At 37.0% G+C, this 15,207-nt stretch overlaps 1 protein-coding gene across 2 annotated transcripts in view; it reads right to left on the bottom strand.

Annotated features, from left to right (window-relative positions):
* Positions 1 to 998: 998 nt before the first annotated feature.
* MORC1 (MORC family CW-type zinc finger 1) overlaps positions 999 to 15,207 on the bottom strand; it is a 175,309-nt gene continuing 161,100 nt past the window's right edge. For both annotated transcript variants that reach the window (XM_024244907.3, XM_054551550.2), the window contains 4 exons: positions 14,132 to 14,204; positions 12,480 to 12,533; positions 6,187 to 6,381; positions 999 to 1,879 (listed from right to left, as the gene is read on the bottom strand). In XM_024244907.3, the coding sequence (XP_024100675.3) occupies positions 1,724 to 1,879; positions 6,187 to 6,381; positions 12,480 to 12,533; positions 14,132 to 14,204 (478 nt within the window). In that variant the 3' untranslated portion in view covers positions 999 to 1,723. The remainder of the gene's footprint in view (positions 1,880 to 6,186; positions 6,382 to 12,479; positions 12,534 to 14,131; positions 14,205 to 15,207) is intronic.

Here is a 15,207-nt window from a genome sequence, read left to right as displayed (position 1 = left end):
ACCATAGAAGCCATAAACAAAAGGAAATTAAATCGTAATCTTTTAAAAAATCCCAGATGACTCAAAACACCATAAAAACAAAAATAAAGTTTGTTAGAAAATATCTGTAATATATATCATATAAAAAAGATAATATCCCTAATGCGAAGATAGTTCTTACAAATCAATAAGAAAAACACCCACCACCAAGTAGAAAAATTGACAAAGTCCAATTTAAAAATCTGAATGACTTTTAAACATATGAAAAGATGCTCAATCACACTCAAAGTATAAGAAATGTTTGTTCAAACTACAAGGATATACCACTTTTCACCTGTTTGATCAGCAAGATAAGAAAGTCTGGTAATCCACCAGGTAGGTGAAGGTATGAGGAAAAAAACTCATACACTGCTGTAGGAGTGTAGACCATAAAAATTTTTTCGAAGTGCTATTAGGCAGTATCTATTCATAATAAATGTATATGCCCTTTAATCCAGCAATTTGTTTGCTGAGACATTTGACAGACATAATTGTACATGTGCGAAATGAACAAATTTATAAGGATATTCATATGTTGTGTGTATGTAAATCCAAAAGAACAATAAAAACCTAAACATGCATTGATAAGGAAATGGTTAAACAGATTTAGTATCTCCATTGAATAAAACAATAAGGAGCAGTTGAAGATAATGAGAGGTTACCTCATTAGCTCTCAATACATATGTATTATTACATGTACTGGTCTCAATATGGAATGATCTTGAAGGTATACTGAGTGGAAAAAAGCAACAGCAGCATCTTTTGGATGCTATTACATCCATATCTATAGCTATATCATGATATATATGGTTTTACAGATATTGATTGTGGACAGATTTACGAGTAACTGGTAAAAACATGCCTCTTGAGAAGAGTACTTAAGTGGCTAAAGACAAAAATGAAATGAAGAGTTTACCATATTCCATTTCCCATGTTCCAGGCTTTTGCTATGTGCATATACATAAATTAAAATTATACAGTTTCACAAATGAATATTAAATGTTTTATTGTTTTTGTCTAAAGTTTCAGACATCTTTAAACAAAAAAACCACTTATCAAGAAAAGTGTAAAAACATACTTCTTTATGTATATGTAAATGTAAAACAACAATTTTTACATATGTGTAATATGCATACATATTATGCTTAGGAGATTTATTCTTTTACTATGACTAAATAATAAAATTATATAAGCTATGTCTCAAAGTTTTGGGGGGATTTGTATTTTCTGCTTGACTGAGTGTTGGCTATAGTGGAGAAAGGGCACAATGTCTTTCTTTTTCAATATCTTCAAGAGGAGGTGATTCTGTAGTCCTTCGCATATTGATTTTGAAAACATCTGCTTTTAAATTTTTTTAAGGAATAACAAAATTACAATAACAATCTTTTAAGGAATAACAAAATTTAAGCTTGAGTGACATTTTCATTTTTTTCAGTAGCTCACATGAAAATTAGAGAACGCTAGATATTATTAATATTTCTGAAAGAAAACGAAGATTTAGATAATAGGGTTAGGGAATACATAAATTGTAAATCGGTTTCCATTTCTAGAGTATACAATTTTCTTATTTGAAAAAAATTATTTCTTATTTCTTATTGTTAAACAGAATAGACTTTATAGTAACAACAATAAAAAAGAAAAATGTTTAAAAGAATCTTCCAATTTTCTCATTAGCATTTTTTTAAAAGGTAATAACATCTCTGACTTAATTTTCAGGAGTCTTTTCTTTTTTTTCTAAAGGGAGTCTATGTCTTGTATCTATAGTTACTTTATTTAAATTGTTCTGGAAGAGAAGATTATCTTCTTTAAGCAAAGCTTCTAAATAACTGTCAATCTGCTCCAGGTCACCTTCTGGACCACCCTGGAAAAGAGAAGCAACAGTCACACCAGGGAAAGAAGCTGCAGAGCTTATTCCTGTAATTTGGGCAGCCTCCTAACAGTCTTCCCTATGACTCATGCTGCAACAAAAGCCACCTTACATTTGAATCATGCTTTTAACCTTTCAAAAGATTTTCTCATTTAATGTCATTTTATGCTAACAAGTGGTTAGAAACTTGGTTCATTTTTTTATTCTTTAGTGGAAGTTAGTACAACTTTTTTTCTCTCTTTTTAAAAGATTACTTGCTATATTCCTAAAGCCCCCTCAGTCTAATCTCATCCTTCTCTGTTATAGGCTGTCATCTCCCATTTTTAAAATTAATGAATCTTTAGCCTTGTAGGCAAAAACAGACAAGCAGCCAAATTTTGTCTTCTCTGTTTCCTCTATTTCCATTGCAGAGTCTTTTCCCTCAGCTCTTGGCTTACTATCCCGGTCTGTCTCCTTCTCTTTATCCTCCCCTTCTCTCTTTAACTCAGCTCCCTACTGAGGCGAGCTCTTTAACTCATGCTCTCCTTTCCTGGGCTTCTTGATCCATGGAACAATTAGACGTATGAGTTGGGTCTTCAAAAAGTTCACGGAAAATGCATATTATGAAAAAACTATGTAGGCATGGATTTCAAAATTTTTGAACAAAAATAAACTCACACTAAGTTGTTATGACATATTTGACCAGGATCTAGTTTGAAGCACTAAAAGGATAAGATATCAGTTTTAAAGCAGCCCCTATCAGAGCAACATGAATTCTGCTGCAATTGAAGCAAGAACATACATCAAATTTATGGTGAAGCTTGGGTGGAAGAATGGTAAAATCACTCATGCTTCATGAAAAGTTTATGGGGACAATGTCCCCAACTGAGAGCCTATAACAGAGAAGGATGAGATTAGACTGAGGGGGTATAGGACTATGGCAAGTAATGTTTTAAAAAGAGAGAAATCAGCAGTTAACAAATGGATAACTTAAGAACAGATGAGATGATGTTGAAGAGGGAGCTAGCAATGTCAGACTGTCCACATCCCTTTGCAAGGCAAAAGTTAATCTTGTTCATGCTCTAACTGGAGAGGATGGACGATGATTAATAGCAGAAACAATCGCCAACACCACAGACATCTCAAGTGGTTCAGTTAACACAATTCTGACTGAAAAATTAAACTTGAGCAAACTTTCCACTCAATGGGTGCCAAAAACCATTGTGCCTAGATCAGCTGCAGACAAGAGCAAAGCTTTCAATGGAAATTTTAGACAAATGGGATCACGATCCTGAAGGATTTCTTCAAACAACTGTAACAGGAGATGAAACATGGCTTTGCAAGTATGATCCTGAAGACAAAGCAACGGCCACCTAGAGGTGGAAGTGGTCCAGTCAAAGCAACAGTGGTCGGTCAAGAGCAAAGGTCATGCCAACAGTTTTTTGGGATACTCATGGCATTTTGCTTGTTGACTTTTTTGAGGGCCAAAGAGCAATAACATCAGCTGATTATAATGGTGTTTTGAGAAAGTTAGCCAAAGCTTTCACAGACAAATGCCTGGGAAAGCTTCATCAGACAATCCTCTTCCACCAAGACAATGTTCCTGCTTATTCCTCTCATTAGACAAGGGCAATTTTGTGAGAGTTTTGACAGGAAATCATTAGGCATACACCTTATAGTCCTGATCTGACTCCTTCTGACTTCTTTTTAAAAATCTTAAAAAAAAATCTGTAAAGGGCATCCATTTTTCTTTAATAATGTAAAAAAGACTGCATTGACATGGTTAAATTCCAAGGACTCTTAGATCTTTAGAGTTGGACTAAAAGGCTGCTGCCATTGCTTACATAAGTGTCTTGACCTTGATGGAGATTATGTTGAGAAATAAAGTTTACATTTTGACTTTTAACTTTTAATCCCATTTTTCCACAAACTGAGGTCCCCTTAAATGTTCCCTCTTGGCTGACTGATCTAAATCTCATTCCCTTGGGCCCAACTATGGGATCAACTAACTCTCCAACTGAACAGATAGATAAGAGGATTTTTAGGAAGGGCCTTTCAGAAACAATCCCAGCACTAAGTGTCTAGCACCATTAACCTCGCCTCTGCATCTCTTCTCTGGTTCCATAAAATATGCTTCAACTTTACTCCCTCTACCACAGATTTGCTCTAACAAGGCTGAATTTTACTGAGTTCCAGCTTTGTGACTGGGACACTGTTCCTACAGATGGATTACAATGATGTTGATATTTACCTTGACTTCCAAATATTCGCTGACCCTGAAGAATGCCCTGTGACCCTGACACAAAGCACTTCTCGTCCTGTTAGATATAATCTGATCTTTTGGCTATTATCCTCTGCCTGGTGGAATAAACTTCTTCCAGGATGCTACATTATTTCCACACTCGGCTTCTTCATGTGCCTGCCCCATCTCTATCTGCTCTGGGTCCCTCATCTCGATTCTCTGCTGTACTCTACTGCAGTGGCTCTGGCAATCAGAAACTGTGAAACAGAAATTTCATGTGGGGGGATGAGAGTAACACATTTGGGCAGGAGCCCTTTGAGTACCTCTCCACTGAGATTAGGCAAAAGAGTTTCATACTCTGCTGGCTGAAGCCCTTCCCCTGCCTACCAAACTTTGTGAATACAGCAAATTAAATTAGTATGGTTACTCTGGCTGCTGCTTAAGAACCTAGAGGTTTGGCAGAGAAGGAGTAGTAAATGATTATTCTTTCAGTTTTTCTTAGCCAAACGTGGATTTGCTATTATGAAAGCCAATTATTTTATAAACTTGTTTAATAGTCAGGAAGTGGTATTCAGTTTCTGGGATACAGAATTTCTTTGGTCTTTCTAGTTTACTTGTTAGTGAAACAATAATCATCACTGAAACACTACCATGTGCTAGGCTCCATACCAGACTTTTAACACATGAAAACATTTGGCATCCTTCACAGCCACAAGAACCAAAAGGAGCTCTACTGAAATCCTACTCTCATAGCAATAAATAAACTAGACAAATTGGCTGAAATGGTATGGTTGATAGAAGCGCAAATACAATTACCTTTATATAAAAATTAGCATTAAACATCTTTCTAAATTTTAATAACATAACATTTTAACTGTTGCCTAGACCATCAAAGGGGAGAGGGACTTCTCTTTTGGCAATATACTTAAATTAAACAAAAAAAAAAAAAAAAAAAAAGCTTTTCTGCATTTTGTTTTGTACTCAATATAAGATAAATTTCAGATAAATTAAAATTTTTTTTGAAGTGGGAATGGACTCCCACATTTAAATGTTCACAACCAAGAATGAAATCCAGGCAGCCTGGCTTCAAGGTCCATGTTCTTCACACATTATACAGATGTATGTATGGCGAGTTTCCTTGTCTCTCCCCAGCCTTTTCAAGGGCAAGGCAACCCTCCAGCCAATCCTCCATAAAGGTCTCAGTTCTTGTCCCCTCACCTTGCATAGCCCAGTAAGGCTCTGTCTCCTGTTCCAGCACTGAGGGCCTATATTTGAGGACAAAATGCCACAGGCTCCCTAGGCTCACTGTTCTGGCTTGGATTTCTCAATTTATTTCTAGAATCCAATCTTGACTACATATATTTTCAGTTTTGTTGTATTTTATGCAGCATTTCCATGTGCTATAGAAGATGGGCTCTTCCTCATTAGTTCAACCTATCACATAACTCAATTCTTTATACATTAAAACATACAAAACAAAACTGACAGTAATCCATACTTACATGATGTTTCCTGACTTCTCCCAAACTGTCCTCTAAGATTAAGAGGGTTTATTTTTATTTATGCATTAAAATAAAAGTAAAGTAAAATATTTCGCTGTCTGAAAAAACTGAAAAAATAACCTACTGGTCACATGTTATTAAGGGGACACCAAGGGTGATCATGCTATACCAACAGCACAAGCAAAGATTCTGAATTAAGATACAAAAGAATGTGTGCCTGTAGTTCCAGCTACTCAGAAGGCTAAGGCAGGAGGAATCACTTGAACCCGGGAGGCGGAGGTTGCAGTGAGCCAAGATCGCGCCACTGCACTCCAGCCTGGCAACAGAGCAAGACTCCATCTCAAAAAAAAAAAAAAAAAAAAAAAGATACGAAAGAACACAGAGTTTCTAAATGTTCTGATATATGCCTTCACAGTTCATTTATTTATGATTTTCAAAATCCTTATGTGGAGAGTAAGGGCTGACTTAAGTGACTTGTCCAGGTCAGTAAGTGAATGACAATGTTAGGAGAAGAAGTGAGCTGAGTTCTCGTTCCATAGAGTCTACTCCTACTGCTCAAATACAATTTTTTCACTCACCAGTTGAAGTTTCTGCAACAATAGTGCCAGTTTTATACGAAGATTCTTCAGCTTATCCTCAGAGATTTTTCTTTTATTTTCACATTGCCCCAGAGAGATTTCATTATGTATTCCTCTTGTATTTGAATCATAGATAATGGACTGCAATTTCCTCTTTATTTTTTTTTCATATTGGACCATGTAAGTATTCTGTATCTGGGAATGTTTTAAAAACAGTTTTAGCATGTTTTTAAAATATTACTTTCCCCCTAATATCACTAGACAATTTCATATTCCAACTCTGCCTACATGTACCAAGTGCCAACTTTGTAGGTGGTCTAAATTTAGGAAATATTGATACCCTTAAGGAACTTACATACACTCTGATAGAAAACTAAGAGAGAAGAGAAAAATGTATAATGTTTCAGTAATTGTAATTATAAGGAGGAAAGAGACACATGACAGTGAGCTTGGAGACCTTTGCTCTGGAATGAAGAAGAAACCTCGTAAAGGTTGAATCTGTTCTCCCAATGGTGATCACCAGATTATTTAAGGCACAAAGTGAGCAGGTGCCTGTGACTCTCTCTCCACAGCACCAGTAATTCACAGGCAATGACAGAATGGCCCACCACTTGGGGCTGTCTAGCAGATGATGTAGTGTTACTTGTAAGGCAAGGCTGTAGCATCTAGAAAGCACAGAAACTACAGAAAGAGGAATTCCTGTTCTCACTTTCTTCGGGCTCCTTATTGTGATACAAAAAGTACAGGTAGTTATGTATATGACCCTCATTAATTGAAGAATCTTGGTTGTTCTCCAAAATTTCATGCTGTGCCTGAGGCACTCATGAAGTAGAAAGAGGTAATGGAGAGGCCAAATGCTTCAGTTTCAGAATGACATTAATTGCTTGTATAAACATTTCTAGAAGGCCAAGTGATATTCTGAGAAAAGAGATACATGGCAAATCCCACTTTGATAAGCATTTTGATGTTTATGTAATAAGGAGATTTCTGCGTTCTAATATGACTGGGTTGCCAGGAAAGTTGGAAGGTAGCCTCATTTGTCTTTTGGGCCTACCCTTCCCTCTTCAGACCCTCCACTACGTTGACTATGTGCAGACCCTTCTCTGACATCCACATCATCTCCTTTAGCATTCACTGACCTCACGAGTTTCCCTTTTCTACAAAATCCTTTAAACAAGCAAACAAAAATCCCTACATATAGGAAATTCTGTTTAATAAATATTCACTAACTAGTTCCTAACTCGAAAGCACTGCATTTAATTATAGATGATGTGGAGATATATAAGGTACAGTCTTTGCCCTCAAGAACTCTCTAGTCCACAGCATGAGATAATACAAGTGTGCAAATAAATCTTATGGAACATAAGTACCTTGTGCCCCCAAGAAAGGCACAGGGATTCAGGACAGCAGATAATGCAGCACTCACAGCAAGGGAATTTCAAACACATGGGTAAATCCTGCCTTGAAATCCAGGCTACATTTAAAGATCCTGGAAGGGAATCCACTTTTGAACATCTTTAATTCAACCTACAAGTTGATGACTTACAACTAAGGTAACCACCACCTCCACCAGGAAGCTTCATAGATGCTTCCTATAGAGGCTGCAGGCAAACCCAGGGAGAGACATCTACTGCCTGAAGGTGGAGTAGAAGGAATAACTTAACTCAGCTGGAATAAGGAGGACAGCGTTACATACAGTTCACCTGTCACTAGCCACTTAATTTACAGTTTTCAGAACTCCAGAATTTTATAGCTTTTGCCATGCTGAGTAATAGTCAGAAAACACTTTTTTCATAAAAATAAAAGCCACAATAAAATAAACCAAAACAAATCAAAGATAAATATCAAAAATGGCAAACATTATGGAAACATTATTTGAAAAAACAATAGTATTGCTCATCAGCCATCAAAAGGAACCTACTGATACACTTAAATGGACCCGAAGTGATGCTGAATAAATAAAGCAATTGTCAAATGACACATACATATGATTCCATTTCTACAGCATTCCTGAAAAGACAAAGCAATAGAGATGGAGAACAGATTAGTGGATGACAGGAGTTAGAGGTAATTGTGGAAGGGCTGAGTGGATATGACTATAAAAAGGTAGCATAAGGGAGATACTTATGGTAAAGAGAATTCTGCATCCTGATTTCGGTAATGAGAATTCTGCATCCTGATTTCAGTAATGGTTATACAAACTTCCATGTATGATAAAATGACATACAACTATACACACACATTTTACCAAATTCAATTTCCTGGTTTTGATATTGTACCATAATTATGCATAATTATGCACTGGAGGAAACCGGGTGATGAGTACACAGGACCTCTCTGTATTATTTTTGCAACTTCCTATGAATCTATAATTATTTTGAAATTGAAAGAAAAAAGCAAAAACAAAAAGCCTCGACACTATTAATATGAGATGAGACCAAGAATGTTTATATATTACACTACAAAGTCATATTCAGTCTCTGAAAGTTTACCTTTTAGTAACCAGTAAACTACGTTTTTGTCAAATTCTACAGGCCAGCTTTTTGGTTTATTCTCCTGCCTTTCTCTCCAGGAGGTTCTGCTAACCTCTCCAGGAAGTTTCTATGAAAGGTAACACTTTTGACAACTTTTCAAGCTCAGTGTAAAAGGACATCTAGTTGTACTAACTTTTTTGTGTGTTAACATTTTAATTAAAGTGAGAAAATAATTGTAACAAGATGAGAGGCTTAGTTCTGCTGGTTAAACCCACTCCTGTAGAGGTATCTGCAGATCAAAAACCAAAGTTTTTCCGAACTACATTAATTCAGAATGGAATTAGGATTTGAAAGAAAAGATATTTAACTGAGATTTTAATTTTCTGCCTTCAATTCAAAGAGTAGGAGCTCTAGCAGTTTTGCAGCTCCAAAATCCTAATGAGTTTGTGCAAAGTAAGGAAGGCCAACAACATCTATAGATTTTGTACCATACAAACAGGAATATTCATTTAAGTGTTTATGTTGGCAGTCACTAAAGCAGAAACAATCAACTTTGATTCAACATGTAACTATTAAGATCCAGATGCATTCAAAGGCACTGGTTGAATGCTGCTAGAATAGAGTTTGATGACAGGATTATTAACTTCAAGGATTCTATCATCTAACTGAGGAGAAAATGAAATATAATAAACTATTATAAGACAGAAATGTTAACTAATGCTAAAACAAAGTTTTAAGGTTCTCCCAGAACACAGAGAGGTCAAGATTAATTTCACATGGAGAAACTGAAAGTCTTCACATAAAACATAATATTGACCAAGCTCAATGGGGAAGGATTTCAAGAGGCCCACTGTGTATTGGGAGAGTCAACAGGAGTATTTTGGGGAATATCAGGAGGGGAAAGGCTCAGAGGTAGACCAGTGTAAGTAAGCTGGAATAACTCTGGGGCACTCATTTTAGATGGAACAGAGGCCTGTGAGGAAAGAATAAAAGATAATGGTTTGAGTCAGGTGATGCAGGACCACCAATGCTATTATGAATCATCTACTACTACAACAGTAGTTATGAAAACCACTGTTGTGACCAAAGAAGCCCGTGACTTATGTAAGTTTCTCCTGTGCTTTGATGTGGCTCTCTTTATTAAATGCACACACCTTAAATCAAGTTGTTCTGTGTTTTGCTTACGAGATCTCATTTCAGTAGGAACTGCTGGTCTCCTGATTGTTTATCTCGCTTTGATTTTTTTAATCCGACTTGTCCTGCATGTTAAGGGGATACTGCTCATCATCTATGCTAACTCTGTTCACCCTGAATAAGCATGTACCTTATTCACTCTGGCTCTACTATGAGCCAGATTTTCTACTGCTGTCTAGTAGTAATCTTACTACTGTACTACTAATGGTGTAGACATTGGAAAAAATATTTAGAAACAGATATAAAAGGGTATATATAAGCTTGGATAAACAGCTGTATGACAGTATAATTCTTAGCAAATTTCGAAGTTTTACAGTGTATTCAAATCAGAGTCCCCTAACCAGTAAATGGAGAGCTACAGGAAGATCCACGAGCCTTACTGATAAGCTCCTCAAGCTGACTGCCACAGACTTTCAGTTGGGACAATGAATTCCTGGTGAGCCAATACACCAACCCATCTACCACACACACCCCACAGAAATATATTACTGTCAGCATCTCCTCCATATATGTCTCATGATGTAATGTCAGGTCTCTAGTAACTTAAAAATAATTTTTCTACACCAACAGGCTGAGAAGTTGTAATATACTTATTGCAAGTAATACATGTGACCTCTATCACAAAGATGAAGTATTAAAGTCTGGATGAGAATAAGATGAAATAGCCAGGTGTGGTGGTACAAGCCTGTAATCCTAGCCACTTTAAGGCTAAGCCAGGAGGACTGCTGGAACCCATGAGTTCAAGACCAGCCTGGGCAATGTAGCAAGACCCTATTTCAAGACAAAAACAAGCGACATGAAAATAGAGGGGGTGGGCAAAAAAAAGTTGAAAAAAAGTAGAATGAAAACAACTTTGGAGTGGGAAAAATCAGGGTTCCAATTCTGAATCTGATCATGACACTGGGATATTATCTTTCTGAATCTCTATTTCCTCATTACTAAAAGAGATAGTGGTACCTACCTACCAAAGTTGTGAGGATAAATGAGTTAATATAGAAAAGACCTAGTTCAGTGCCTGGCTCTAGTGGCTCTCAATCAATCAATCCCAGTTTTACATTATTGATGAAAATAATATTAGTGGTAGAACAGCATCAAAATACATTGAAAGTAAACTTTGTCTTTTATTCTTGTTAGGAAATGTTGACGAGTAACTCTTCAAACTGAAAATGTTCAGTTACTGCTTTTACAGCAAAATGTTAATCAAAAAATAAATTCACTTTTCAGTTGAACAGTAATGGGAGACCAATAATTACACCTCCCCTTTCATTTCCAGTTGTTTATCACCGTCCAGTTGATAGAAACATCAAAGGCAAACGTATGAACAAGGGTTGTTAAATTTAGGCCCAGTCTGAACTTTAAATACTGTGTGATACAGTCTTTGTAAGAAGGAATATGGTTTAGGTTCTACTTGTCAAGTTTGCCTAGTTGTATGTCTTTTGGGAATTTACTTCACTATTCTTTTTCACTTATAAAACAAAAATATTCAGATGTCTTCCATTATAATTGCTTCTTGGACTTTTGGCTAAGATCAAATGCAAAGGTACGCCATTACCTATAAAAACTATGAGGCAGTGTCTCTGCTTAGAGTCATTCTTTGCACAACTCCAGGAAGGGCCAGTCACCTTTCAATCTTTATAGATTTTCATGTTATGAGAGCTTTCCAAAGATGGCTGTAAACATAAGCATACAGAAGAAGATGCTAATGGATGCACTAATGATGGAGCTAGTGATTAGGTGAGAAAGCACAGGTAAAGTGTCAACAAGACCCAACATTTCAGTATTGATCCTGGTGTCAAAGTTCTTGGCTACTCTGGCCTGTGTGATGAATCTGGGAACCTTCATGGCCATCCTGGCTCCAACATTCATCCCCTACATCAGCTTGGCCAAGTTCACATCTTGGAGTACCAGGGTTTTTTTTTTTTTTTTTTATTAAGTGTAAAATAAGGGATTTGAGGGCATATGATTTTTTGAGATATTTCTGTAGTAGAACTGAAGGGCACTCTGGACTCTTTCTCCCCCAGGAAATCCTTAAGGACTAGGTACACAGCATTATTTGGTAACTGTTAAAAAAAATCTACCCAGAAGAAGACAAAGGTTGTAAGGAAATACACAAAAATATTAATATCAGTGATCTTGGAATGGCTTGAGGCTATGGATGAATTTTTAAAAATTGCTTTTACTTCTTATATTAGCATTAATTACTTTTATGTCTACTTTTAGAATGGAAAAATCACTAACTTAAAAAACTATTGATAAGGTACTTAAAAACTCAGAGAGATATCAAATTGTTGGAAATAATTTAAAACTTTAAAATTTCTGCTTCAGTCTAGCATTTTGAGGATTCGGTGAAAATATTTCTTAAAAGCTCAGAATGTCCTGTTTCCTATTCATGATACAGTCCTACTCCAAGTGTTTCATAGCTTTATGTTATAGAAATGTTAGTATTTTAAAATTCAAAAATATGTTGCTTTATGACACCTGATATGCTATACATTAATCTAAGTCTCGATAAGTGAATGCAAATTTGATTTCCTTTCAAACCTAACATTTGGAAATGTACATTATTTATCCTTTCGAACACAGGATCATTTAGAATATAAATGGTGATACTGAAAGGAAGCTTACCTGGTTGAAACACATTTTCAGCTTTTTGTTTATCTGCTCTGGGCACTGCTCCAGCTGTTTTCATAAATGATAATAGAACAGGATATTAGCTTTTAGAGAATGTGCTGTCTACAGCAGAGTTATATCACACAAGCATTGAGTGTAAAAAGCATCAAAGCCTAGAACTGGCCAACATTGGTACTATGGGCCTTTTAAGTCTGGGTATAATTAAATTAATTAACTAAATTATACTTTGCTTCCTTCCAAAAAAGGATTAAGTCAGCTTACATAAATGAATACAGCACAGTTAAAAAATTGTGCAGATACAAAACTCAAGGTGAGGGAAAATTAAGCGATAAAATAATAAATATTCAAAGGGAGATGTCAAGAGCGCAGCTGGAGTCTGGGTTTCTTGGAAGGGAGTGTCAGAGAAACAGATGGGGAACTCACTGGCATGTGGGGGTAGTATTAATATTTTAAAGTTAGAGATTAGACGAGGTTACCCAGAAACAGCATTTAATAGAGAAAAGAAAGGGGCCCAGGAACGAGCCTTCAGACATGCCAACACTGAGAAACCACATACAACAGGAGCTTCCACAAAGAAGATGGGAGGGAGGAAAGAAAAAAAATAAAAATAAATAAAAAATAAAATGGGCAGTGTGCAGTCACAGGAGCTACACAAAGAAGGTGCTTCAAGAAGGTGAAAGTGGTCACCTGGGTTGAAGGCCTCTGACAGGTCAGGTAAGAGTGACACTGCACTTATCAAGAGGTCACTGGTGGCCCTGACAAGAACAGTCATAGTTCAGCTGTGGAATCAGAAGCCCCACGGGAGAGGATGAGGTGAGAGTAGAGGGTAAAGAGACAGAAACAATGATTACAGACTAGAAAATTAGGGATGGTGCCCAGGATCAGACTCATATAGTCCCTCTGTTGCATTCATAATTTGTGCTACTTTCACCAAGACCAAGTGTACCCATCATCTCCACAGGCAACACTGAGCATGGAGGTGGAGAAAAGCCTCCCACCCTCCTGCACTAGGCAGCTCTTCCCTCCACTTCTGCTGAGCAGCTTGTCAGGCATGTGCACCTCACTCAACTTCACCACAGCCCTGCGGGAGCCCTTTGTAGACTACTCGTTGTTACTTAAGCATAGCCAATAGATGTGAGGCTTGCTCTTTGCACCCCAAGTAGCTGCTCAAAGTTTTCTTTCCAATCACATCTGGTACTGTTACTGAGAGGAGATTTGGTAAACACAATTTTCTTCATCTATCTCAGTGATGTCTTGGTGATTTCAGTAAGATTAGTGCTTTGGATACCTAATGTGCCTGACCTACCCAATCCTCAGCTCAGCTCCTCATAATAAGCAGCTGAGGAGATGTACCTAAGGAACAGAAACTCTGTTTTTGGTGGGGGAGAGGGAAGTCAGGGACTATGTCCTGTTTCTTTTCATCTCTGCAACTATCTGTCTGTAAGATCTTTTCCACCTTATTTAACTCACAGCCACAATGATTTCAAATATAGCTTTAATTATGAATCACCATTTGGTATAAAGACGCTTATCTTCATTCACTTAAGCCACTCTAGGTCCTCTTATTGGAAACACTTTACATTTTTCTTCACTGAGATTCAGGCTATTCTATCATTCCCTCACAGTTCCAAAAAAACCCAGCTTACCTCACAACTTAATGCAGGTTCTTCCAATTCTGATGGTAGCTGATACTCAGGAAAAAAATACAGAAGAGTCTCCCTAGGAATACAAGCACAGCAGATATGGGAATATACTAGGATAACAGAGGTAGCACTCATCTGTCAGAACTGGGTTTGTCTCCTGGGTATTAAATATCCTGGCAAAGATGAACATTAGTTCCCCCCGAAACATTTTGTTTTTATCATTGACATCAAACTGTTCTTCAGAAAGCACAGTCTGGGGAGAGGAAGGTGGGTGTGGCTATAAAAAGGCAATAGGAGGGACCATTCTGGCGAAGGAACTGGTCTGTATCTTGACTGCATCAATGTCAATATCCTGATTGTGATTCTGTTCTAGACTTTTGCAAGAAGCTAGGTGAAGGGTACAGGGGATCTCTCAGCATTATTTCTTACAACTTAATGTGAACATACATTTATCTCAAAATAAAAAGGTTACTGAAAGAGGAAGGAAGGAAGGGAGGGAGGGTGGGAGAAAAAAAAAAAAGAAAAGAGACCAGCCAACCTCACAATGCCTTGCAATCCATAAACAACCAGTCCAGGAAAGGCCTGTACCTAGTTGAGTGTTCTCTTCTGCAGAGAACTCAGCATTGCAAATCTCCTGGAAGAAACTAGGCTGACTACAGACTTACTGACTTTTTTCCTGAGAAAAACCAAAGAGTTTAAGTCTCCAGAGTGATTTTTGCACAAGGGACTCCAAGACTACTCTTAGAAATCATACATGGACCCTGCTCTTTCTTAACAGTGGTGGCCATTGTTCTGACAGGGGCTTCATTTTGTCAAAAGACAATAGCACCCATCCTTCTACTGTGACAGCTTTTCTAGGATTAATCACCTATATGACACATATTTCATTCCTGGGTGAATATGAGATCTAGAAATTTACAGCCACCACATCTTAAAAGTGTATAGTATTCTAATGCTGACGTATTCCAAGAGCCTCATGTATATTATCTAAGGGATTTGCAAAATTTTTCCAGTTGTAAAATAATATGGTATACCAAAGAGAAAACAGCTCTTTCTTACACAATTTACATTCCTCATAC

Source organism: Pongo abelii, chromosome 2 (assembly GCF_028885655.2).
Source record: "Pongo abelii isolate AG06213 chromosome 2, NHGRI_mPonAbe1-v2.0_pri, whole genome shotgun sequence".
Taxonomy (NCBI): Eukaryota; Metazoa; Chordata; class Mammalia; order Primates; family Hominidae; genus Pongo; species Pongo abelii.
The sequence above is the reverse complement of the archived record's forward strand: the minus strand, read 5'-3'. Positions and strand labels throughout refer to the sequence as shown.